Below are 24845 nucleotides of genomic sequence, written 5' to 3' on the forward strand. Positions count from 1 at the left end.
CTTAGGATGATGGTGAGCTTCTCTGAGAATAATGTTGAGCTCCTCTGGCGCTGATGGTGAACTCCTGAGAATGATGGTGAGCTCCTCTGAGGAAGATGGTAAGCTCCTCTGAGGAAGATGGTGAGCTCCTCTGAGAATGATGGTGTGCTCCTCTGAGAATGATGGTGAGCTCCTCTGAGAATGATGGTGAGTTTCTCTGGGACTGATGATGAGCTTCTCTGAGGATGGTGAGCTGTTTTGGGGCTGATAGTGAGCTCTTATATAGCTGTTTGGGAGCTCCTGTGGGGCTGATGGTGAACTGGAATGGTGCTGAGGGTGAGCTCCTTTGGGGAAAATGGTGATCTTCACTCGAGATGATGGTGAGCTCCCCTGGGGCTGAGAGTAAGCCTCTCCATGGCTGATGGTGCTGGGGATGTATTCCCCAGAAAGCCACAACCATGATTTTGTCACTCCAAGGCTAGAGCAGTCGGTACCTCTGAGGGACATAATAGTGGAGAATATTGGATGGGGGGCTCTGCTGGGGGTGATGGACACCATTAATCTAGTCCTGAGGGAGTCGTAGCAGTCAAGTGGCTGTCTTTCTGCTGGACAGTCCCCTCATTTCCATTGGGCAGTTGCAGCTTGCACACTGCCTGCCTCCGGCTTCTTATTGCAGTAATACCCTCCCTTGCCTGGGTGGCTACACTCACTTCCCCACTGTATCTATGAAAGGAGCCATGGTTGTCACCCAGGCTGGTCTTCAAAAATGTCTGCCTTTGTTTCTCTCTGTTACTATATTGCCAAAAGTATTGGGCCGCCTGCCTTTCCACGCACATGAACTCTAATGGCCTCCCAGTCTTAGTCCGTATGGTTCAGTATTGAGTTGGCCCCGCCCTTTGCAGCTATAAAAGCTTCAACCCTTCTCGGAAGGCCCTCCACAGGGTTTAGGAGGGTGTCTATGGGAAGGTTTGACCATTCTTCCAGAAGCATATTTGTCAGGTCAGGCACGGATGTCGGACGAGAAGGCCTGGCTCGCAGTTTCCGCTCTAATCCAAAAGGTGTTCTATGGGGTTGAGGTCAGGACTCTGTGCAGGCCAGTCAAGTTCCTCCACCCCAAGCTGGTTCCTCCATGTCTTTATGGACCTTGCTTTGTGCAATGGTGTTCAGTCATGTTGGACCAGGAAGGGACCATCCCCAAACTCTTCCCACAAATTTGGGAGCATGAAATTGTCCAAAATGTATTCGTATACTGACGCCTTAAGAGTTTCCTTCACTGAAACTAGGGGGCCAAGCCCAACCCTTGAAAAAAAACCCCACACCATAATCCCCTCTCCACCAAACTTTACACTTGGCACAATGCAGTCAGGCAAGTACCGTTCTCCTGGCAACCGCCAAACCCATACACATCCATCGGATTGCCAGACAGAGAATGTGATTGGTCACTCCAGAGAATACGTCTCCACCCCTCTAGAGTCCAGTGGCGGCGTGATTTACACCACGGCATCCGATGCTTTGTATTGCATTTGGTGATGTAAGGCTTGGATGCAGTTGCTCGGCCATGGAAACCCATTCCGTGAAGCTCTCTACGCACTGTTGTTGGGCTCATCTGAAGGCCACACCAAGTTTGGAGATCTTTAGCTATTGACTCTGCAGACAGTTGGCGACTTCTGTGCATGGTGCACTTCAGCATGCACTGACCCCGCCCTGTCATGTGACATGGCCTACCACTTGGTGGCTGAGTTGCTGTTGTTCCCAGTTGCTTCCACTTTGTTACAATCGCACTAACAGTTGAGCATGGAATATTTGGTAGCCAGGAAATGTGACGGATGGACTTATTGCACAGGTGGCCACCTATCATGGGACCACGCTTGGAATCACTGAGCTCCTGAGAGCGACCCATTCTTTCACCAATGTTTGTAGAACCAGTCTGCATGCCTAGGATCCTGTAGTCCTATATCTGCTATTGGAATGCTGGGACTTGTAGTTCTGTATCTGCTATCGGATTGCTGGGACTTGTAGTTCTATATCTGCTATTGGATTGCTGGGACCTGTAGTTCTATATCTGCTATTGGATTGCTGGGATTTGTAGTTCTATATTTGCTACTGGAAGGCTGGGACTTGTAGTCCTATATCTGCTATTGGCTTGCTGGGATTGTAGTTCCCCCCACGTGATGCTCTTTGTAGTAGTGATGGATGGAGGTGATCCCCTTGTATTGTCTCCTCTGATGTGGAGCTCCCTGTGACCACACAGGACATCATCCTAGGACCGGTTTACGGTATTAATAATAATAATTAAAAAAATTCTAGCTGTAGCTGGGAACTATTGGAGAGGCTGGGAACTCATCTGCATGCTATAAATGCGTGATTGGTCCTCAGTGCAGAAGGATGGGGTGGCCATTTTGTTGTAGCCCAGAGGAGGAGGATGGGAGGAGCTGCAATGGATTTCACAGACTTCCTGGAGGAGTGGGAGTCTCTTAGTTTAGTCCTGGAAGTACACATGGGGTTACTGATTGGCTGCGTCCAGATCTGATGCCACATTACTGAACTTTTACAGGACTTTACAAGTGCAAGTGAAGGAAGATCTGTATGAGGACGTCATGATGGAGAACCGGCCGCCCCTCGCATCATCGGGTAAGAGGAGACTTTAATTTCTTGTATTGAGGCTCCACCTAGATACACACATCCTCTGATATAAAGACATAGAAACAATGTATTCAGTCAGTGTGTGTGTTTCCTACAGATGGATCCAGTAATGGGAACCCACCAGAGAGATGTCCCCGTCCTCTCTATTCCCGGGACTCCACACAAGACCATCAGGAGATCCCTCAGGAACATCAGGAGATCCCTCAGGAGGATCAGGTAGGTCATTATATTCTGGAGTTTCTTGTTCATTTTTTTTTTTGGTTTGTGAAACCTTCAGACAATAGAGTACAAAAAGAGAGAGAGAGGCGGGTATAATGACAAATTCCGGCAGCAGACTAACAAGCATGTGCTATTTTCTCAGGATGTCTTAAAGGATAAATTCACTTTTTGAAAAAAAAAAGAATAAATTTACTTTTTCTTTTTTGTTTTCAGGGAAAATGTGCATTTATTATTTATTTTTAAGGAGCCTGCAGAGCATTGCACCAACCATCAGCTGATCGTAGGTGCAATGCCAGGCTCCTGCAGACTCTCAGGAGAGCTGTCTGCCTGTACCTCCGATACGGACAGGAAGTTACTTCAATGATCCACCAGCGCCTTCACAGTTCATGGAGATCTACAAGCCATCAGTCGCAATGGCTGACAGTACTTGCAGCCTATGCTGACGCAGCCATGAGAGCGCAGCTCTGTGACCAAGCCCCATTGGCAGGGCGAAACGTGTTAGTGGACGTTGCCGGAGCGACGGCTGAGGCCATCTTCACACTAGATTCCATGAGCGGTTAGAGCGGCGTCCTTCCCACATGGAAGGAAAATATATTTGAAATATATTTTAAAAATATTCTTCCCAAATATATTGACATATATTTGAAATGCTACAATTTTGGCCATATTCAATATATGTCAAAATATATTTCAATAAATATATATATAAAAAATAAATAGAAATGCAGCGCTCTAAACAGACATACTGATATATATATATATATATATATATATATATATATATATATATATAATCTCAAAAATCAAAGTGAATGCGCTTATATAAACGTTCATATGCAAACAGCAAATATTAATAAATTAGCGTTTTAGGCTGCCAGGCTGTATACAGTCCTACCAAATAATGATATATGAGTGCGCTAATTGGCGCAACAGTGAGTAAATAGATTGCGTCTGGTTATGGCGCAAATGGTGCATAGGTGATAATAAAAAGTCCATTAAACAGATTGGTTAAAAACGTGCTCCAAGTGAGTTGTGGAAATGAGAATATATTGCACTAACCAGATAGCACAATAAAAAGCGCCTCTGAGTAACTCAGACCACTCCTGGTCATCATCGTCCTAGGGTTACCACGGGGATCATCTGGCATAGGTCCGCACATTAGCTGATCATCCACTGCTACTCTCCGGACTCCAGGGAAAACTCCACTCCAAGTATTTGTATAGCAAATAAAATCACTTAAGTGATCCACCTTAAAAGCTCAGAATAAATGAGCCAGGAAGAGAAAGTATATTTTAAAATATAAAAGATGATGTTACACCAAGTAATATAGGGGAGAGCGGATATAATGAATGCAGGGTCCGGGGAGAGCGGATATAGTGAATGCAGGGTGCGAGGAGCCCAGATATAGTGAATGCGGGGTCCGGGGAGAGCGGATATAGTGAATGCGAGGTCTGGGGAGAGCGGATATAGTGAATGCAGGGTCCGGGGAGAGCGGATATAATGAATGCGGGGTCCGGGGAGAGAGGATATAGTGAATGCAGGGTCCGGGGAGAGAGGATATAGTGAATGCAGGGTCCGGGGAGAGAGGATATAGGTAATGCGGGGTCTGGGGAGAGAGGATATAGTGAATGCAGGGTCCGGGGTTTAGTAACACTTTTACCACTTGTTTTCCAAGCCTATTCTAACATTTCTCACATAAATATAAAATCGGCTACTTAGAAGCTTACTTAGAAACCCCAAAACATATTTTTTTAAGCAGAGGCCGTAGAGAAGAAAATGGCTGGTGTTGCAATTTTTTTTATGCCACACAGTATTTGCGCAGTGTTTTTTCAAATGCATTTGGAAAAGACGCACTTTATTGAATTTTAATGCAGAAAATTACCCAAATTGCTTGGCAAATGCTTGAGTAAATAGATACCTAACATGTCCCGCTTTAAAATTGCACATGTTTGTGGAATGGCGACCAACTACGGTACTTAAAAATCTCCATAGGCGACGCTTTAAAAGCCTTTTCAGGTTACCAGTTTAGAGTTACACAGGAGGTCAGGAGCTAAGTTTTTTTAATTCATTTATTTTTTTATTTTTACACTGTCTCTTTCATTTTTCTTAATCACTTATATTGCTATCACATGGAATGAACAATATCCCTTTTGATAGCATGGGCAGTGACAGGTTCTCTTTAATTAAAGATCTGGGGGCACCAAGATCAGTTTGATACGATGCTTTTATAGACTTGTAACGGCCTGATTATATTAGCCCAAAACTGGAAGTGACAAAATACTCATCGCTTATGGTTTTTTAGACCATAGAGATGATCAGGGATGTTTTGGTCCTTGGCCATCTCTATGGTAAGCCGGCAGAACCGCCAGCTTGAATCTTAGGCTCCCTGGTGGGATGGGAGAGCCCGGGAAGGAGGCAAACCCCCATTCCATTGTATGTGAAGGTGATTCAGAGGCTATTTAGGTGCTTGGGTCACTTTTTACTTTTTTCAGTGTCGCCTGCTGAAAAGATTGATACCAGGGTCAGGATTGATAGCTCGGTATTTGTCATTTGCTGAGTGCATGAATCAGCAGTGTTGCCCTGTGGATATTGTCCCTTGCCTGACTTTGCAGGATAAATCCCACCTGATCTTTATGTAGATATTCTTGAGTTTCATCTTGTTATAAAACTGTTTTGTCCTATCCAGGGTGAAGGTATGATTGTTGTCAAAGCTGAAGCTGCAGAAGAGCCATCTATGAGGACTGATGATCCATGTAAGGAGGAGGAAATTCCTCCAGAGATCAGCACAGACATTAAAGCTGAGGAGAAGGAAGAAGGACATGTGAGGATTAAAAAGGAGGACGTTCCTTTACAGATTAGTAGAGGTGAGTCTAATTTATTATGGAAAACATATCTACTTTTAGGTTGCTTCTAGTGATGCACCGAAATGAAAATTCTGGTACCGAAACCAAAAATTCAGGATGCACTTGGCCGAAAACCGAAATGGACTATTTAAAAAATTATTATATATATTTTGGAAGAAAATACACTTTAATAATTAAAAAAAACCCAATATATACCCCAAATTTTTTGTAAAATATAAAAGATGATGTTACAATGAGTAAATAGATACCCAGCATGTCACGCTTTAAAATGGCGCACGCTCGTGGAATGGCATCAAACTGTGGTACTTAAAAATCGACGACGAGGGGCAGCAGCGGTGAGGGAGCGGGGTTATTTTCGGCACCTGTATCGGTGCTTTTTTTCATATCGGCCGAAAGGGGTGTTTTTCGGCGAAACGTTTCAGCCACCGAAATTTCGGTGCACCCTTAGTTGCTTCTCATTAAAAAACCAACCATAATATTGAACTGTATGTATAACAAGGACTTTATTTTCAGTTTTGCATAGAGAAGGGAAGGGTTAAAACCCTTGCCAGTTTTTTTTTATTTTTGCATGCTTGTACCAAAAGTGAGGAGAATTCTCCTCTTGGACAGTTGTCCCTGGAAAAAGGAAGATTCTGGGGACAACTGACAAAATTTGAAAAATTTTGTTTTTCCCCCACATTTTCTTGCATTGGTCAGCAGGATAAATAGATGGATGACACCTATCTTGACAGAGAGTTTAACCACTTTCAGACCAGTACGTCGCTGGACTATCCATGGGGGTCCCGGAGTGATCCCTGTAGCTGCATGACCCGGTACAACCCGGCATCACCCAGGTATCGTTTTTTGTAAAGCCAGTGGTCAGCTCTCTTGTACAAGCAATTGGAGCGGATTGCTTTTGCAAGCAGCAAGAGGGGACGTTCCTCTCCCCCCCTGCTTCCCGCCGTTCTCTCGGGATCTTGAATACTCCAGACAGCTGAACAAAGCCAAAATCGGCTTTGTTCGTCTCTCCTTCATTGTAAACCGGAAGCGATGATCTGACATCACTTCCAGTTTACTTGGAAACTTTCTACGCCATTTTAAAAAATTTAAAAACATTCAAAAACACCGATTTTGGTGTTTTGAATGCTTTCAAGTGCAGAGGAGGAATTTGGGGTCTCATAGACCCCAGGTCCCTCCATAAAAATACCTGTCACGTGTTGATTGCTGTCACAGGGGATGTTTACATTCCTCGTGACAGCAATTGCAGTGATCAAAAAAAGAACATTTAAAGTGACAGTGTAAAAATAAATTTAAAAAATGCCAATGAGAAAAAAAAAATAAAAGTGCCCCTACCCTCCCCATGCTCATGCGCAAAGGCGAACACATGTGTTGGTCCTGCACGCATGCAAACAGCGATCGGCCCACACATGTGAGGTATCGCTGCGATCATCAGCTCATGGGCAGTAATTCTAGCACCAGATCTCCTCTGTAAACCTAAAGTGGTAACCTGTAAAGGCTTTTAAAGCTTTGTTTATGAATAGTAAAATTTACACCATTTGTCGCCATTTGAGCTCTGACTAATGGGGGCACTCCGCTGAGCTCTGACTAAAGGGGGCACTCCACTGAGCAATGACCAAAGGGGGCACACCGCTGAGCTCTGACTAAAGGGGGCACCCCGCTGAGCTCTGACTAAAGAGGGCACTAAACCAGGGTCTGATGTAAGCAGGGACTCCACTGGACACTGATGTAAGGGGGGACTCTGATGTATAGGGGTAAAGATGGGGACTTTGAGTGCGGTGCTGCAGACAGGCAGGGAGGGGAGGAGGAGATAAACAGCGCAATGTTAAAAATATAAAAAATTTAGGTTGCCATAAAGCCTCTTTTTTGTTTTTAAAAGCCCAGATATTCCTAATATCACCTCCCCATATCACCGCCTAATATTAAACATCAACCATTCATATTTTCAATCCTGGCAAAGTCATTTCATGGTTTAAAGGGACATATATCCATTGAAAATCCCTAGTGATATAACTGTCTCATTCAGTAATAGTATAAAAATAAAGACATCATTTAAATATGGTTTTGGTTAAAATTATTTTTTTTTTAGTTTGGGACCCTGATTGAGTTTGAAAAACCGTTGCGCAAATACCGTGTGACATAAAAAAAAATTGCAAAAACCACCAATTTATTCTTTAGGGCCTCTGCTTTGAAAATATGTAATATTTGGGGGTTCTAAGATGTTTTCTAGCAAAAAATACTGATTTTAAAATGTGAACAAAAAGTGCCAGAAACGGCTCGGGGCTGAAGTGGTTAACTCTTCTCCACACCGTCCAGCACTTGCAAATATAACATCATGTAAGCTCGAAAGAGCAGGGTCCTCAATCCCCTCATGTTTTGCATTGTATTGGTATTGTTCTGTCACATGTTCTGTCCCCCTTTGTAATGTACAGCGCTGAGCAAACTATTGGCGCTTTATAAATACTGTATAATAATAATAATAATTATACTTCTGTTATCATATATGTGTTTTCTATAGATGGATCCAGAAATACCTTAGAAAGATATTCCCATCCTCTGTATTCCTGGGACTCCACACAGGAACATCAGGAGATCCCTCAGGATGATCAGGTAGATAGAACTAAAAGGTTTGTCAAATAATCACTGAGAGGAAGAGCTATATATAAAAAAAAAGTCACCAAAGGGCTTCTGTAATAAATTGAACTTTCACTTTTGAATTGCTATAAGAATACAAGCTTACGTTTGAAGGATTACTGATTTTGTTGGTTACTTGTATTCACTCCCTGTCAGAGGTATGGAGGCTGTAAGGCCTCCATAAAGGTGGTCCTATCTCTTAAATATACCCAAAATCTGCACTAAGAGAAATAGACCCCAACAGAGCAGCTGAACACCGTACCTTGATACCAGGGACCTCATAAACAGTGGTCAAATAAAGTGCACCGCTTAAAACATTCCAAAGAGAAATCATGATAAAAATTTGAAAAATAGCTAATCTCAAAATGTTCATAAGTGAAATATCCTATGGTGAGATCAAAGCAGAACACTCCACAAATGCCGTGATGAGGTCAGAAGACTTCCAAATACAGTGATGAGATCAGAAGACTTCCAAATGCAGTGATGAGATCAGAAGACTTCCACGTGCGTTGATGAGATCAGAAGACTTCCAAATGCAGCAATGAGATCAGAAGACTTCCAGATGCTCTGATGAGGTCAGAAGACTTCCAAATGCCATGATGAGATCAGAAGATTTCCAAATGCAGTGATGAGATTAGAAGATTTCCAAATGCCGTGATGAGGTCAGAAGACTTCCAAATGCCGTGATGAGGTCAGAAGACTTCCAAATGCCGTGATGAGGTCAGAAGACTTCCAAATGCAGCGATGAGATCAGAAGACTTCCAAATGCTCTGATGAGGTCAGAAGACTTCCAAATGCCGTTATGAGATCAGAAGACTTCCAAATGCCGTGATGAGATCAGAAGACTTCCAAATGCGTTGATGAGGTCAGAAGACTACCAAATGCAGCGATGAGATCAGAAGACTTCCAAATGCCGCGATGAGATCAGAAGACTTCCAAAAGCCGCGATGAGGTCAGAAGACTTCCAAATGCCGTGATGAGGTCAGAAGACTTCCAAATGCCGTGGTGAGGTCAGAAGACTTCCAAATGCCGTGATGAGGTCAGAAGACTTCCAAATGCCGCGATGAGATCAGAAGACTTCCAAATGCCGTGATGAGATCAGAAGACTTCCAAATGCGTTGATGAGCTCAGAAGACTTCCAAATGCCGTGATGAGATCAGAAGACTTCCAAATGCGTTGATGAGGTCAGAAGACTACCAAATGCAGCGATGAGATCAGAAGACTTCCAAATGCCGCGATGAGATCAGAAGACTTCCAAATGCCGCGATGAGATCAGAACACTTCCAAATGCCGCGATGAGGTCAGAAGACTTCCAAATGCCGCGATGAGGTCAGAAGACTTCCAAATGCCGTGATGAGCTCAGAAGACTTCCAAATGCAGTGATGAGGTCAGAAGACTAGCAAATGCCGTGATGAGGTCAGAAGACTTGCAAATGCCGTGATGCGATCAGAAGCATTTTTTTTTTATATATAAGTTTATATATCCAAATATATTTGCTCCTTGATTGGGTTTAGGAAGCACATTGGTAGTATACACGCTTTAAGTTGGTCTGTCAAATGATAACATTTAGTTTGGGATAGTTACTATTTTTTTTTTTATGAAGGATGGAAATTCTATTGCTAAAGAAATCGAAGCACAGGAGATTAATATTAAAGAAGAACATGAGACAAAAGGTGATGATCCGTGTAAGGAGGGGGTAATTCCTCCAGAGATCAGCACAGGTGAGTAATAAACACTAAATCCAGAGAAGAGTCCCAGATCCCCCTTGTTCAGTCACTACAACAATCTCTTCTCCTCCCCCCTCCTCTGTCAGTAGACAGTAATGGGGAGACCTTATGTTCTGCCTCCAGTAGGGGAATATCATATGCCTGTCCTGCCTGCAATATCAAATGTGGCCACTAGATGGAGCTGGTAATAAATTCATTGTTTTACAGAAACTAGAGACTGTTTAGGTAAAGTTAAGAGTTAATAAAACTTCCCATAATTCTGCGAGAAAGGAAGGAGATACTTCTTGGGAGCTCAGACTCCATCTTAGAAACTGGGAGAGAAGGAGCCATATTGGACTAAGATTTGCATCTCCTAAAGGCAGCATCGCTGCTGAGAATCACTTATCACCATCTATAGCCTAACTATTCATTTTGTTTTCTGTATGTCCTTACATTGATTGTATGTACTGTATTTCTCATCTGTTTTTTTCTGAATAGTTTCACAGAACACCATTTTGTTAATAAAGCTTCAAGATTACATTCAGTCTGGCTTGTTACGGAATATGAGGGTTTAGCTACATGTCGAGTTACACATGGGGAAACGTGTAGCAAGGACAGACCACAGTGTTTGCCCGGTAGGGGAGTTAGGAGCCATCAGCCTCTATTAGGCTGGCCATACACTGTTAGATTTTTTTTTTTCCCTTGGTCAACCCGCTGGCTGAAAAAAGAAAAACCTAACAGATTTCTCAATATACAAGGTGGATGGAGGATGGGGCATTTGTAGTCTAATCGTGGCACATGCTACTGCCATTGATCAGCAGCTGCTGATCAAGAAAAAGTGTCCAATCGAGTGGGGATGACCACACGCTCACTGAAATATGTCTGGTCCCTGCTGAACCGAATTTTTAAATTTTGATCGAATTTGAACATTTCAGCACTTTTCCTGTCCCTGGGGAAAACCAAAAGCAGAGGGCGCACCAGCCTTGTTCATCACCTTAAAAACTCCTTACTGAAGAATTAAACAGTTGTGTGCTTACAAACAGCATATGATATCAAATTCAGTATTCCTGGTATCCCCCACAACTTGGTCCACTGTGGCAATCCCAACATAGGGAAGACGCTCCAAATGCCGTACTTGTTTTGAGAGTAGGTATCCTCCTCCTCAGAGCCAACTTTTTGGGCTTCTCCAGTCCTCAGGGGGCTGCAAAGTCCTGCTTAGTTGACGAAGACACAAGGTTTGCCGGATCATCCACCTTGAGCGCAGGAGGTTGTTTGTTTTGTTTTTTTGGGGGGCTTATTGCCTCGTTGCCCCTCATGTCATGTCGTGTATTACCAGCCAAGAGTGGTGACCAGACTCCCCTCTCATACATCTCAGTACAGGGGGCTTCACTCTCCTCTTTATTCACAGACTCCGGAGACACCAGAGATACTGGGAGAGATGTCAAAGCTGAGGAGGAGGAAGAAGGACATGCGAGGATTAAAGAGGAGGACATTCCTATAAAGATCAGCACAGGTAAAACAAAATATGGAAAACATTTTTAGGTTGCCTCTCATTGGGCATTCATCCTGCTGTGTTGGTTGCCATAGTGTAGTTGAACAGTAATAAATGAAGAACATGAGACAAATGTGAGGGGTGATGATCCATGTAAGGAGGAGGAGATGCCTCCAGAGATCAGCCCAGGTGAGGAATAAACACTAAATCCAGAGAAGAGTCCCAGATCCTCCTTGTTCAGTCACTACAACAATCTCTTCTTCTCCCCCCTCCTCTGTCAGTAGACAGTAATGGGGGGACAGTATGTGTCCATTGGGGTGGTGAGGAGCTCCCAACCCTCTAGCACAGTGGTTCTCAACCTTTCTAGCGCCGCGACCCCTTAATACAGTTCCTCATGCTGTGGTGACCCCCAACCATAAAATTATTTTCGTTGCTACTTCATAACTGTAACTTTGCAGTAGGAGGAATAGTGCCACGTCATTGGTGTCATTGGGAGGAATAGTGCCCCATCATTGGTATCAGTGGGAGGAATAGTGCCCCGTCATTGGTGTCAGTGGGAGGAATAGTGCCCCCTTCATTGGTGTCAGTGGGAGGAATCGTGCCCCGTCATTGGTGTCAGTGGGAGGAATAGTGCCCCGTCATTGGTGTCAGTGGGAGGAATAGTGCTCCATCATCGGTGTCAGTGGGAGGAATAGTGCCCCATCATCGGTGTCAGTGGGAGGAATAGTGCCCCATCATCGGTGTCAGTGGGAGGAATAGTGCCTCATCATCGGTATCAGTGGGAGGAATAGTGTCCCATCATCGGTATCAGTGGGAGGAATAGTGCCCCATCATAGGTGTCAGTGGGAGGAGGAATAGTGCCCCATCATAGGTGTCAGTGGGAGGAGGAATAGTGCCCCATCATTGGTGTCAGTGGGGGGAGGAATAGTGCCCCATCATTGGTGTCAGTGGGGGGAATAGTGCCCCATCATAGGTGTCAGTGGGAGGAATAGTGCCTCATCATTGGTATCAGTGGGAGGAATAGTGCCCCATCATTGGTATCAGTGGGAGGAATAGTGCCCCATCATTGGTATCAGTGGGAGGAATAGTGCCCCATCATTGGTGTCAGTGGGAGGAATAGTGCCCCGTCATTGGTATCAGTGGGAGGAGGAATAGTGCCCCGTCATTGGTATCAGTGGGAGGAATAGTGCCCCATCATTGGTGTCAGTGGGAGGAATAGTGCCTCGTCATCGGTGTCAGTGGGAGGAATAGTGCCTCGTCATCGGTATCAGTGTGAGGAATAGTGCCTCGTCATCGGTATCAGTGTGAGGAATAGTGCCCCGTCATCGGTATCAGTGGGAGGAATAGTGCCCCATCATCGGTGTCAGTGGGAGGAATAGTGCCCCATCATCGGTATCAGTGGAAGGAATAGTGCCCCTTCATCGGTATCAGTGGGAGGAATAGTGCCCCATCATCGGTGTCAGTGGGAGGAATAGTGCCCCATCATCGGTGTCAGTGGGAGGAATAGTGCCCCATCATCGGTGTCAGTGGGAGGAATAGTGCCTCATCATTGGTATCAGTGGGAGGAATAGTGCCCCATCATTGGTATCAGTGGGAGGAATAGTGCCCCATCATTGCTGTCAGTGGGAGGAATAGTGCCCCATCATTGGTGTCAGTGGGAGGAGGAATAGTGCCCCATCATTGGTGTCAGTGGGGGGAGGAATAGTGCCCCATCATAGGTGTCAGTGGGGGGAATAGTGCCCCATCATAGGTGTCAGTGGGGGGAATAGTGCCCCATCATAGGTGTCAGTGGGGGGAATAGTGCCCCATCATAGGTGTCAGTGGGGGGAATAGTGCCCCATCATTGGTGTCAGTGGGGGGAATAGTGCCCCATCATAGGTGTCAGTGGGGGGAATAGTGCCCCATCATAGGTGTCAGTGGGGGGAGGAATAGTGCCCCATCCTTGGTGTCAGTGGGGGGAGGAATAGTGCCCTATCCTTGGTGTCAGTGGGGGGAGGAATAGTGCCCCATCCTTGGTGTCAGTGGGGGGAGGAATAGTACCCCATCCTTGGTGTCAGTGGGGGGAGGAATAGTGCCCCATCCTTGGTGTCAGTGGGGGGAGGAATTGTGCCCCATCGTTGGTGTCAGTGGGGGGAGGAATCGTGCCCCATCCTTGGTGTCAGTAGGGGAGGAATAGTGCCCCATCGTTGGTGTCATTTGGGGGAGGAATAGTGCCCCATCGTTGGTGTCAGTGGGAGGAATAGTGCCCCATCATTGGTGTCAGTGGGAGGAATAGTGTCCCATCGTTGGTGTCAGTGGGAGGAATAGTGCCCCATCATTGGTATTAGTGACACCAATGATGGGGCACTATTCCCACTGACACCAATGATACTTACCTTGCTGACCCCTGCTCCAGCCTGGGCTCGCTCGCTCCCTCCCTCTCCCATGGTACCGACACTTACCTGTCAGATGTCTTCCTTCTCCGGCCGCTCTCCTCCTCTTCACTCGCTCGATCTTCGCGGTGCCGCTCGGCTCCTCCTCTCCAAGCTCCACCTCCTTGCCGGTGATTGGCCGCCTGTGTGCCTCTCCTGAGCTACAGTGCCGGCGGCCAATCACAGGCGAGGATTGATCTCGAGGTGTGTCCAGATGACAGGGGCGGCATGTCATCCCGCCCACACCTGGAGACGGCGGTGGCGAGGAGCGGTGTCTCGGTTCCTAAGACCATCGGAAATATGTGTTTTCCGATGGTCTTAGGCGACCCCTGTGGAAGCGTCGTTCGACCCCCAAAGGGGTCGCGACCCCCAGGTTGAGAACCGCTGCTCTAGCAGGTCTCACTTTCATGTGCAGCCGTATTAAAATCGATCTCCAGCCAAAACGTTTTGTTTTGAATGTAGGAAGGGGAAGAACTGGATCCTCTATCATGTTCTTCCTGCCATCTGTGTCCCTGTTGGGGACGTTTTGCTAGTTTTAAATTGATCGGAGCGGTTGTTATTGTTGCTTTTTTGGGTTGGGTGCAGACACACACTTGGGGTATTCTGCTGCCTTGAGCGATGTTGGGCTTCTGGTGTGTTGCTTTTCCTTTTAGGGAGGAAAGGGCAGTTTCCAGGTGAGCCAGCTCTGGGTTTGTGCATTGCTGTCATAGTTGAGAACTCAGACAGTTTAGAATTAGGGACTGTGCTTATAAGAGAGGCCTTGACATGACAGTGTGTTGTTTTTAATGTATGGAAAGTATGCTGGGGAACCATTATATTGTTGGGGATACTTAGGCAGCCCATAGATGATGTGAAAATCTTTCCTGCAATCATAGAAAGTATTTGTAGCTGCTGACTTTTCATTTTTTTGAGGGGGCCTGGAGCTCCACTTAAATATAATGAAAGCAAATAGTATACTCACAAACACAAAGTGTATACAAGCTCATCAGTATATTCCAAAACCAAAAGTGCAAGATCCACTGCACCTCCTCTTTGTCATAGGAAGAGACCACCCAGGCTTGTTACGGCTGACTCCTTTTTAATGGGAGTGTCCTCTTCATCAGAGCCGTGGCTTCTTTATGCAATGCAAGCAGATCATGGCTGGTGGTAGGGGCCAGCAGGGTGCTGTAGTAGCTTCCTGAAAACATCAAAGCACTCTGCCTCAGTACTCCCCTCAATGCTGGTATGGTGGTGATCAGGACTTCGGTATGGTGGTGATCTGGATGCTGGTATGGGGTATGTCGGTGATCAGGACATTGGTATAGCATATGGTGGTGATCAGAACGCTGGTATGGGGTGATTATAACGCTGGTATAGGGGTGACCAGAACACTGGTATGACATATTGGGTGATCAAAAATGCTGGTATGGCATATGGCGGTGATCAGAACGCTGGTATGGGGTTGATCAGGACACTGCTGTGGGGTATGGGGTGATCATAACGCTGGTATGGGGGTGATCAGGACACTGGTATGGGGGTGATCAGGACACCTCTTCCAGGCTGGAAATGAGGCAGGCCTCTATCTCACTCACTGCAGCTTCTAATGAACAATGTGAGAAGCTCACAGTGTGCAGTGAAATCAGAGTAAGCCATTGCAGTCCTGTAGACCGAAGGGATGGCTGGGGTTCAGCTTTAATGGTTTTTATTGCTTGTTTTCTTTAGAGGGAAGATTCAGAACTTGCCAAATAGAGAGCGGTCCCGTGAGCTCAGAGGAGGATGGCATCACTTCAAATTCTGCAGCAGAAACAGCCATCGCTCCAAACCACGCACCACTTCTGCTCCACCATACAGATCCATCACAGCATTCTTCCGAAGATAGAAAGATTCCCACAGTTAAAAGACCGCCCGCCTGTTGCAATTGTGGGAAACGCTTTTCTAACAGAACCCTCCTTCAGAGACACGAAAAAAGCCATGCCGGCGAGAAGCCATTTTTATGTTCCATCTGCGATAAACGTTTTATCCAAAAATCCTGTCTCATCCAGCATGAGATAATTCATACAAGAGAGAAGCCATACTCCTGCCCCGAATGCGAGAAAAGTTTCCCTCATAAATCCCAGCTGCAAATGCATCAAAGAATCCACACCGGCGATTTGCAGTTTTCGTGTTCTGACTGCGACAGACGTTTTGTACAGAAATCACAGCTCGTCCGACATCGCAAAACGCACACGGGCGAGAAGCCGTTTTCCTGTTTGGAATGTGGAAAGTGTTTTCCACTGAAGCAAAGTCTTGATAAACATCACATGTTGCATACCGGGGAGAAGCCACATGAGTGTTCCGAGTGCGGGAAGAGTTTCAGGCTGAAACACACTCTTGACAAACACCGACTGACTCATACTGGGGTGAAGCCATATTCTTGCTCGATATGTGGGAAATGGTTTACAGTAAATCGTAGTCTATCTATCCATCAGCGGCTTCACACGGCCGACAAGACGTTTTCCTGTTCAGAGTGCGGGAAATGTTTTACCCGGAGGGACTGTCTTATTACGCATCACCGGAGTCATACAGGGGAAAAGCCTTACTCATGTTCCCAGTGTGGGAAATGTTATTCCCATAAAACGGGTCTTACGAAGCATGAAAAAGTTCACAGAGGGGAGAAGCCATATTCATGTTGAATGCGGGAAATGTTTCACAGATAAAGCATGACTCTTCTTGCATCGGCAGTCGCCCCTATGCATGTGCGGGAGAGGCTTCAAAAGACAAACCGTGTTGATTAGACATAATAGAATCCACATGGGTGATCAGCATTATTCATATTCAGAATGTGGGGAACGTTTTTTCCCTTATAGAACACTTCAGTTGACACAAGCTAGCAGGAGGTCCTGGATATGGTTGCTAAATAAAGTTTGTAGAAGCTTTGATGTGGTCTATCAAGTTTAAATATTTCTGTCGGATTTAAGTTATTTCCTGACCCGTAACTGAATGGGATAAACCAACAGAGTGAGCTGTAAGCCCATCTTGTCCTCTATTACTCATGTCAGATGCCAATCCCAAGAGGTTTTTTTAAAAAGGAATTTTCATAGCTATTCACCCACTGAAACTATGGATGCACCAAAATTTCGGCCACCGAAACATATCGGCCAAAAATAGTCCCATCGGCATTTAGTCGATACAGGTGCCAATACAAGAGACTGTGTGTACTGCAGATGTGAGGGGGGGGCAGAGAAAGGCAGGAGAGGAGAAGTGTATACAGTGATTCTGTCACCGTATGTCTGCTGATTTTTAAATGTAAATATCTGCTTTTCTTTTTCTTCAATATAGCTCACAGAATTAGCTGTCACTTTCCCCCCAGCTAAAAGAAACAAAGTTTCCTTTTAGTTTCTTTCCTGAGATAAAAGAAACAAAGTTTCCTTTTAGTTTTTTCTTGAGATAAAAGAAACAAAGTTTCCTTTTTAGTTTCTTTCCCGAGATAAAAGAAAGAAGGTTTCCTTTTAGTTTCTTTCCCGAGATAAAAGAAACAAGGTTTCCTTTTAATTTCTTTCCCCGAGTTAAAAGAAACAAAGTTTTGTTTTAGTTTCTTCCCTGAGTTGAAAGAAAGTTTCCTTTTAGTTTTTTTCCCGAGATAAAAGAAACAAAGTTTCCTTTTAGTTGCTTTCTTGAGATAAAAGAAACAAGGTTTCCTTTTAGTTTCTTTCCCCGAGTTAAAAGAAACAAAGTTTTGTTTTAGTTTCTTCCCTGAGTTGAAAGAAACAAGGTTTCCTTTTAGTTTTTTTCCCCGAGATAAAAGAAACAAAGTTTCCTTTTAGTTGCTTTCATGAAATAAAAGAAACAAAGTTTCCTTTTTAGTTTCTTTCCTGAGATAAAAGAAAGAAGGTTTCCTGTTAGTTTCTCTCCTGAGATAAAAGAAACAAGGTTTCCTTTTAGTTTCTTTCCTGAGATAAAAGAAACAAATTTTCCTTTTAGTTTCTTTCCCGAGATAAAAGAAGCAAGGTTTCCTTTTAGTTTCTTTCCCCGAGTTAAAAGAAACAAAGTTTCGTTTTAGTTTCTTCCCTGAGTTGAAAGAAACAAAGTTTCCTTTTAGTTTTTTCCCGAGATGAAAAAAAACAAAGTTTCCTTTAGCTCTGGGGAAAGTGACAGCTAATTCTGTGAGCTATAGTGAAGAAAAAAAAACTGCTAATTGCATTTAAAAACCGGCACCGACAGCCAGTGAGGGACCCTCACTGTATACACTGCTCCTCTCCTGCCCCCTCCTTGCACACACTGCCCCCACCCCCTCCCCCCTATGAGGACCTGTCACTCATATGCTATCACATAGGGGACTATTGGTCCCCTATGTGATAGCAATAAAATTATAAGTAAAAAAAAAAAAAATATATATATATATATATATATATGAAAGTAGAAAAAATACAAAGAAATTGGAGCCTCCCCACCCCCATATACGCAGACATTTCGGTTTCGGTTCGGTTTTCGGCCACATACATTCTGAATTTCAGTATCGGTTTCGGCACCAGAATTTTAATTTCAGTGCACCACTAACTGAAAGTTCTTTTGCTCTGTGTGAAGGATGCAAAAGCGAATGTAAATAGGCTATTTTCTGTGCTGTTTAAATGTATATCATTGATTTTTGAATGGACAGTACTGTATTTGGCCACTAGATGTAGCCAAGTTTTATAAGAAATTTCTATAATACTTCATTCCATCTAGTGGACAAATGCAGTATTTGATCTAAGTTTAACCGCTTCCTGTCCACCCTATAGCAGAAGTACTGCTACAGGGCGGCAAGACTGTGCAAAATCACATACATAATTTTGCATTTCCGGGTAGGGAAGGTGAGCGCCGCCCTACCCATGCCACCATTGGTGGCTACAGATGTCGATCACCAGGTCCCGGCTGGAGGTTCCCCGGTGATCACCGAGTATCACTGACGGGAGAGACCTGTATGTAATAACACAGGTCTCTCCTGCCAGCAGTAATGTGCCTATTAAAACCCACAGCACACAGTTAACCCTTTGATCTCCCCAGATGTTAACCCCTTCCTGCCCAGTGATCACTGTATTGGTGTCACTGTGGATGTCAGTGACACCAAGTCAGTTCCCCTCAGTGTCAGAATGTCCGCCGCAGTCCCGCTATAAGTCGCTGATTGCCGCCATTACTAGTATGAAAACAAAATCCCAGTATATATACCGCCATTTGTAAACGCTATAACTGTCACGTAAACCATTAATTTACATGTATTGGGATTTTTTTTAGCAAAGACACGGAGCAGAATACATTTTGGTGTAAATTTACGACGAAATAAGATTTTTAAAATTTTTTTACTGGACATGTTTAATAGCAAGAAGTAAAAAATACTGTTTTTTTCCCCAAAATCAGTGGCCTTTTTTGTTTATAGCGCCAAAAATAAAAACTCACAGGTGATCAAATACCACGGAAAGAAAGCTCTATTTGTGGGGAAAAAAAGGACATTAATTTCATTTGGGTGCGGCGTTGCATGACCACGCAATTGTCAAGTTAAAGTAAGGCAGCGCCATATCTCAAAAAAAGGCCTGGTCAGGATTGGGGAAAATCCTCTGGAGGGCAAGTGGTTAACCAGATAAGGACATAGCCTTTTTTTTTTTCCCGACCCACGTAGAATGAATATACATGCACTTTCACGTGGCAAGTGGCTATGCAAATCTTTATAAATCAACCCCCAGGTGTCCGAGGGGGCAATTAAAATGGTTGGAGGATGGTAAGATTATACCGGCATATCTGACTGTTTTTTTATAGCCCAACTCTGTTTTTCTGTAGAGACGGCTTTCAGCCTTGGTTAGGTTTAATATGCTCTTTTCTTCACAGAGGAGGTTTCTCTTCTTTTCCTGTTCTGATTCTGTCACCCAGATCGCAAATCTCCTTCATTGGATATGGAGGCAGAAAAGAAATTCTCAACAGATCTCCTTACACTATCCTAACTCTTCAATATAATTTGTTTTTATTATTATCTGTTATCCCACTTTGGAAGATTTATCTGTCAATCAAAAAATAGGAAAAGGGACATTTTCCTCTTACTTCCTGTGCTTGTCTTATGATGGCCATGCGCAGAACAATTTTACATTTGAACCTATTGTTGATTGATTTACTGTCTACGAGAGAAATATGGGCAGAAGGTCATAAAGGTTATTCAATGTGCCATACACAATTAAAGGTGAATTCCAGAACTGTGTGAAAAGTGCAGGCACACCATGCGTTATGTCCTAATAGCTGCCTGCCACATTGGGGGCTTACGTCTATTATTTATATCTGACAGGTTTATGGCTCTGCAGGAGAATACACTTCACACTTCAGTCTTTGAGAGAGGAGAGAAGCACATAGAGAGCAACTATGCCTTTCCCTTCCCTCTGCTGCCCATTCACAGAAGCCTTTGTATTTTGTGAATAAGTTGATGCAATACAAGGGCTTCTGTGATTGGGTAGGAGGAAGGGAGGTGCGGGCATAGTAGCTGTACCAACTCAACACTTGAAGGGGCTGAGTGCAGCGTAAGATCGCGGAAAGTTATGCTTTTTTGGAGCACAATAAACCTGTCAGATATAAATATTAGAGATAAGCCCGCAAGGGTGGCAAGCAACTCATGTTGGACTTAACTCATAGAGTGATTTTGCTTTTTACAAAGTTGTTGAATTCCTGGAATTAGCTTTAAAGTGGTTCTAAAGGCTCAAGGATTTATACCTTCATGCATTCTATGCATGAAGGTGAAAAGCTTTCTGTGTGCAGCAGTCACCTCCCAATCCATACCTGAGCCCCCTCCAATCCAGTGATGTCCACAGTAGCCTCGGCTGTATGGGGACCCTCCCTCCTCATTGGCTGAGACAGAAGCGGAAGCCTATTCGCTCTCGCTGCTGCCAATCACTGCCAGCCAATGAGGTGAGAGTGGGGGGTGTAACGTGTTGCTGCACTATGTGTCTTATGGATGCATAGAGCAGCGGCTCGGGAGCAAGCACGCAGCAATGTCCCCAGGGCAAGCTGTTTTTTTCTGGGGGCATTGCTTGAGGGGGAGGAGCCAGGAGCACCAGCAGGGGACCTGAAAAGAAGAAGGTCGGGGCTGCTCTGTACAAAACTGCACAGAGCAGGTACTTATGACATGTTTGTTATTTTGAAAAAACAAAGCTTTAGTATCACTTTAATGATTGGATTTTCCATCCAGACCAGAATAAGTTTGATGAACATGGCTGATCTTCCTCAAAATCAGCATTTCTTGATAAAAATGTGACAAGCATTCCCCTTCACAAATTCCAACTGCATTTTGTATAACAGTGATTTCCTATGATCATCAGCTCTATCTAGTGGCCATAGTGCTGTATTTTTTTTTTGTTTGCGGTATTTCAAATGAAATACTGCATTATGGCTGCTAAATGGAGCTGTTGATGAGAAAATTACTATAGAAAGAAATGCGGTCAGTATTTGTCAAGGATGGGCAAATGCTTGTCGCATTTGTCCAATGAAATTCTGTTATAGATCTGATCACATTATCTCATTCTGTGAAGAATCGTCTGGCCAGATAGTATGGCCATCAACACATCCATCAAGCATATCCTTCTATGGTGTGTACTTGCCTCATTCCAAAGCACTTAGTGCGATTTCTGGCTGCTGTCTGGATGGAGTCACTCACTTCCGCCTCCAAGGGATCTAGGGGAGGGGTTACAGCACACAGCCTATGATTGACAGCCCCAGCTGTGGATGTTTCCCTATGAGACTGTAGAAGGGGGGGTGTCCATTCCCACCACTCAGGTTACACTGAGCTGTCCTCTCTGAGCTGTGCAGTCTTTCACATTCTTTCCTTCTGGCGATCAGAAATGCTGTGTAATTGTACACTTTGAATGGCTGTGGATACGAGAGGGCTGCAGATAAGCAGGTACAACATAAGTAGAAGCACTTGTTTAATTTCTGTGTATCACCTGAGGCTTTATATTCAGTGGGTATATGGAAGGGTTTACAACCACTTTAGGTCCATGCCCACTCTTACATCAAGCAGCATGTTGCAAAGTTTTTCAGTCTCCACAAAATTGATACCTGAAGACTTAGTCTATCCAAAAGCTTTTCAGGCATAGTTACGGTTGGGTGGACTGAGTCAGCTCCTGGCTTCTAATATGTTTCGGATGATTCAACAGTGAGATCTTCCTGTCAGAATTCCCAGATATGTTCCCATCCACATGGGAGTTTTGGCTGTTTCAGCTCCTCCTGTGTCATTCTGTATAATATAAAATAAAAAGTCAGCAATGATGGTGGGAGCCCCTCATAATGGACACAGGAGGTGAACAGAGCTGGGAGCTTGTTTCACTAAGAGTCCCTGAGAGATAGAAGAAAACTACCAGGTGGTTTACCAGGTATTTACCAACCACTCAGATAAACATGTCTAAGTGGATAGACCTTTTAAGGTTCATGATGAGCACATAGTAAAAATAAATGCTGCAATATATATTTGGAAATTAAAAATATAGATCTTAGCCTGAATAAACAAGATGCCCACCTGCAACTCCAATGAAATTCCCTGTCTTTCAAAGATTTCACAAATATAGTATGTGCAAATGTTTCAGCTTAACAAATTCATATGGTTTTTTTTTAACATGGCAGCCAGTATTTTCTTTAGGTTGTGTGAAACCCCCCTCTCGGTTCCTGGGAGCTTGGGATCCCAAAAAAATAGTTTACAACTGCATGGCAAGGGGGGAGTCTGTGTGTATAGAAAGGAGAGGTGAGCTACAGAAAGAAAGTGAAACAGAAAGTAATTTCTTCTGTCATCAAGTTACAGAAACAAAAAAAAAACCAAAGTAATTTATTCTGTCATCAAGAAAGAAAGTAAAGCTGAAAGTAATTTCTTCTGTTATCAAGTTAGAGAAAGAGAAACAATGCAATTTTTTCTGTCATCAAGCTACGGAAAGTGAAACTGAAAGTAATCTCTTTTGGCGTTAAGTTAGAGACAGAAAGTAAAACTGAAAGTAAATTCTCCTGTTATCAAACTGCAAAAAGTGAAACTAAAAGTAATTTCTTCTGTAATCCAGCTACAGAAAGACAGTGAAACTGAAAGTAATTTCTCCTGTCATAGAGGTACAGAAAGAAAGTGAAACTTAAAGAAATTTCTTCTGTCATTAAGTTACAGAAAGAAAGTTAAGCTGAAAGTAATTTCTCCTGTCATAGAAGAACAGAAAGTGAAACTGAAAATAATTTCTGTCATCAAGTTAGAGAAAGAAAGTTAAACTGGAAGTAATTTCTTCTGTCATTAAGTTACAGAAACTGAAACTGAAAGTAATTTCTTCTGTAATGGAGCCACAGAAAGAAAGTGAAACTGAAAGTAATTTCTGCTGCCATTAAGTTACAGAAAGTAAGTGCAACTGAAAGTAATTTCTCCTGTTGTAGAGATACCGAAAGAAAGTGACATTTCTTTGTTCTGGTGAATTGAATTTCTGTCATCAAGTTAAAGAGAAACTAAAATCAATTTTTTCTGTCATTAAGCTACAGAAAGAAAGTGAACCTCAAATTAATCTCTTCTTTCATTAAGTTAGAGAAAGAAAGTGAAACTGAAAGTAATTTCTAGTGTCACGAAGTTAGAGAAAGAAAGTGAAACTGAAAGCATTTTCTTTTGTCATCCAGCTACAGGAAGTGAAACTGGAAGTAATTTATCCTGTCATACAGCAGACAGAAAGTGAAATTGAAAGCAATTTCTTCTGTCGTCCGGTTACAGAAAGAAAGTGAAACTGTAAGTTATTTCTTCTGTTGCCTGGTTGCAGAAAGAAAGTGAAACTGAAAGTAATTACTTCCGTTGTCAAGTAAAAGAAAGAAAATGAAACTGAAAGTAATTTTCACTGTAATCGTGCTACAGAAAGTGAAATTGAAAGTAAATTCTTCTGACATCAGGTTACAGAAAGAAAGTGAAACTGAAAGTAAATTGTTCTGTCGTCCGCTTACAGAAAGAGTGAAACTGAACATAATTTCATTTTCATCCAGCTACAGAAAGAAAGTGAAACTGAAAGTAATTTCTCCTGTCATAAAGGTACAGAAAGACCGTGAAACTGAAAATAATTTCTTCTGTCATCAAGTAAAAAAAAGAAAGTGAAAGTTAAAAAGTCTTTCAGTGCTCAATCAGCCCAAAGGCAATACACTCTTGTGCTTCCACTGATAGTGCTCCACATTAAGATAAATTCTTGTGCTTCCACTGATAATGCTCCACTGCATAATGAATCCAGTGCCCCTCCACCAAAAATAGGATGGCCGCTCACCTCAACTAATGGACCTATATATAAACATAGGTTTAACAAGCATGGCCATTCCATAAACGGACTCCAGATGGCAAGAAAGGGCTTATATTATACATTAACAGGGTGGTACTAAATGATCACCCACAGGAACCTCTTAACCACTCACCTTCAGCATATAGGAAGAGAGAACAACCTCCAATGGTATAAAACCATTTAATAAATGAATCTAGAGAAACAGAGTTTGCGCTCACAGTATAAATTCACGTATGAACATAACAGCATGAAAACTCTGAACTTCCAGTCCTCAGGTCCGTAACTGGAAGTGAGGTCACTAAGCTCCGCCCCACATGTTACACCATTAATACACGTGGCTTAGTCAGGAATACAGAAAAAAGTGAAACTGTAAGTAATTTCTAGTGTCATCAAGTTAGAGAAATAAAGTTGAACTGAAAGTAATTTCTCCTGTCAAGTTACAGAAAGAAAGTGAAACTGAAAGTAATTTCTTTTGTCAACAAGTTACAGAAAGTGAAACTAAAAGTAATTTCTGTTATCGAGCTACAGGAAGAAAGTGAAACTCAAAGGAATTTCTTCTGTCATCTGGTTGCAGAAAGAAAGTGAAACCGAAAGTTATTTCTTCTGTCATCAAGCCACAAGAAGCTGAAAGTAATTCTTCTGTAATCCAGCTACAGAAAGGA

The 24845-nt window shown here is 43.5% G+C and overlaps 1 protein-coding gene across 1 annotated transcript in view; it reads left to right on the forward strand.

The window, feature by feature from the left end:
• Positions 1 to 24845, forward strand: part of LOC149466175 (uncharacterized) — a 64114-nt gene that overhangs the window by 764 nt on the left and 38505 nt on the right. Inside the window, exons 2-8 of the mRNA XM_089672710.1 lie at positions 2534 to 2610; positions 2720 to 2838; positions 5528 to 5705; positions 8221 to 8312; positions 9940 to 10057; positions 11451 to 11555; positions 15647 to 16563. Coding sequence (XP_089528836.1) covers positions 2534 to 2610; positions 2720 to 2838; positions 5528 to 5705; positions 8221 to 8312; positions 9940 to 10057; positions 11451 to 11555; positions 15647 to 16563 — 1606 coding nt within the window. The remainder of the gene's footprint in view (positions 1 to 2533; positions 2611 to 2719; positions 2839 to 5527; positions 5706 to 8220; positions 8313 to 9939; positions 10058 to 11450; positions 11556 to 15646; positions 16564 to 24845) is intronic.

Source organism: Staurois parvus, unplaced genomic scaffold (assembly GCF_062004578.1).
Source record: "Staurois parvus isolate SC_StPar_1 unplaced genomic scaffold, SC_StPar_1.0 ptg000132l, whole genome shotgun sequence".
In the NCBI taxonomy this organism is placed as follows: domain Eukaryota; kingdom Metazoa; phylum Chordata; class Amphibia; order Anura; family Ranidae; genus Staurois; species Staurois parvus.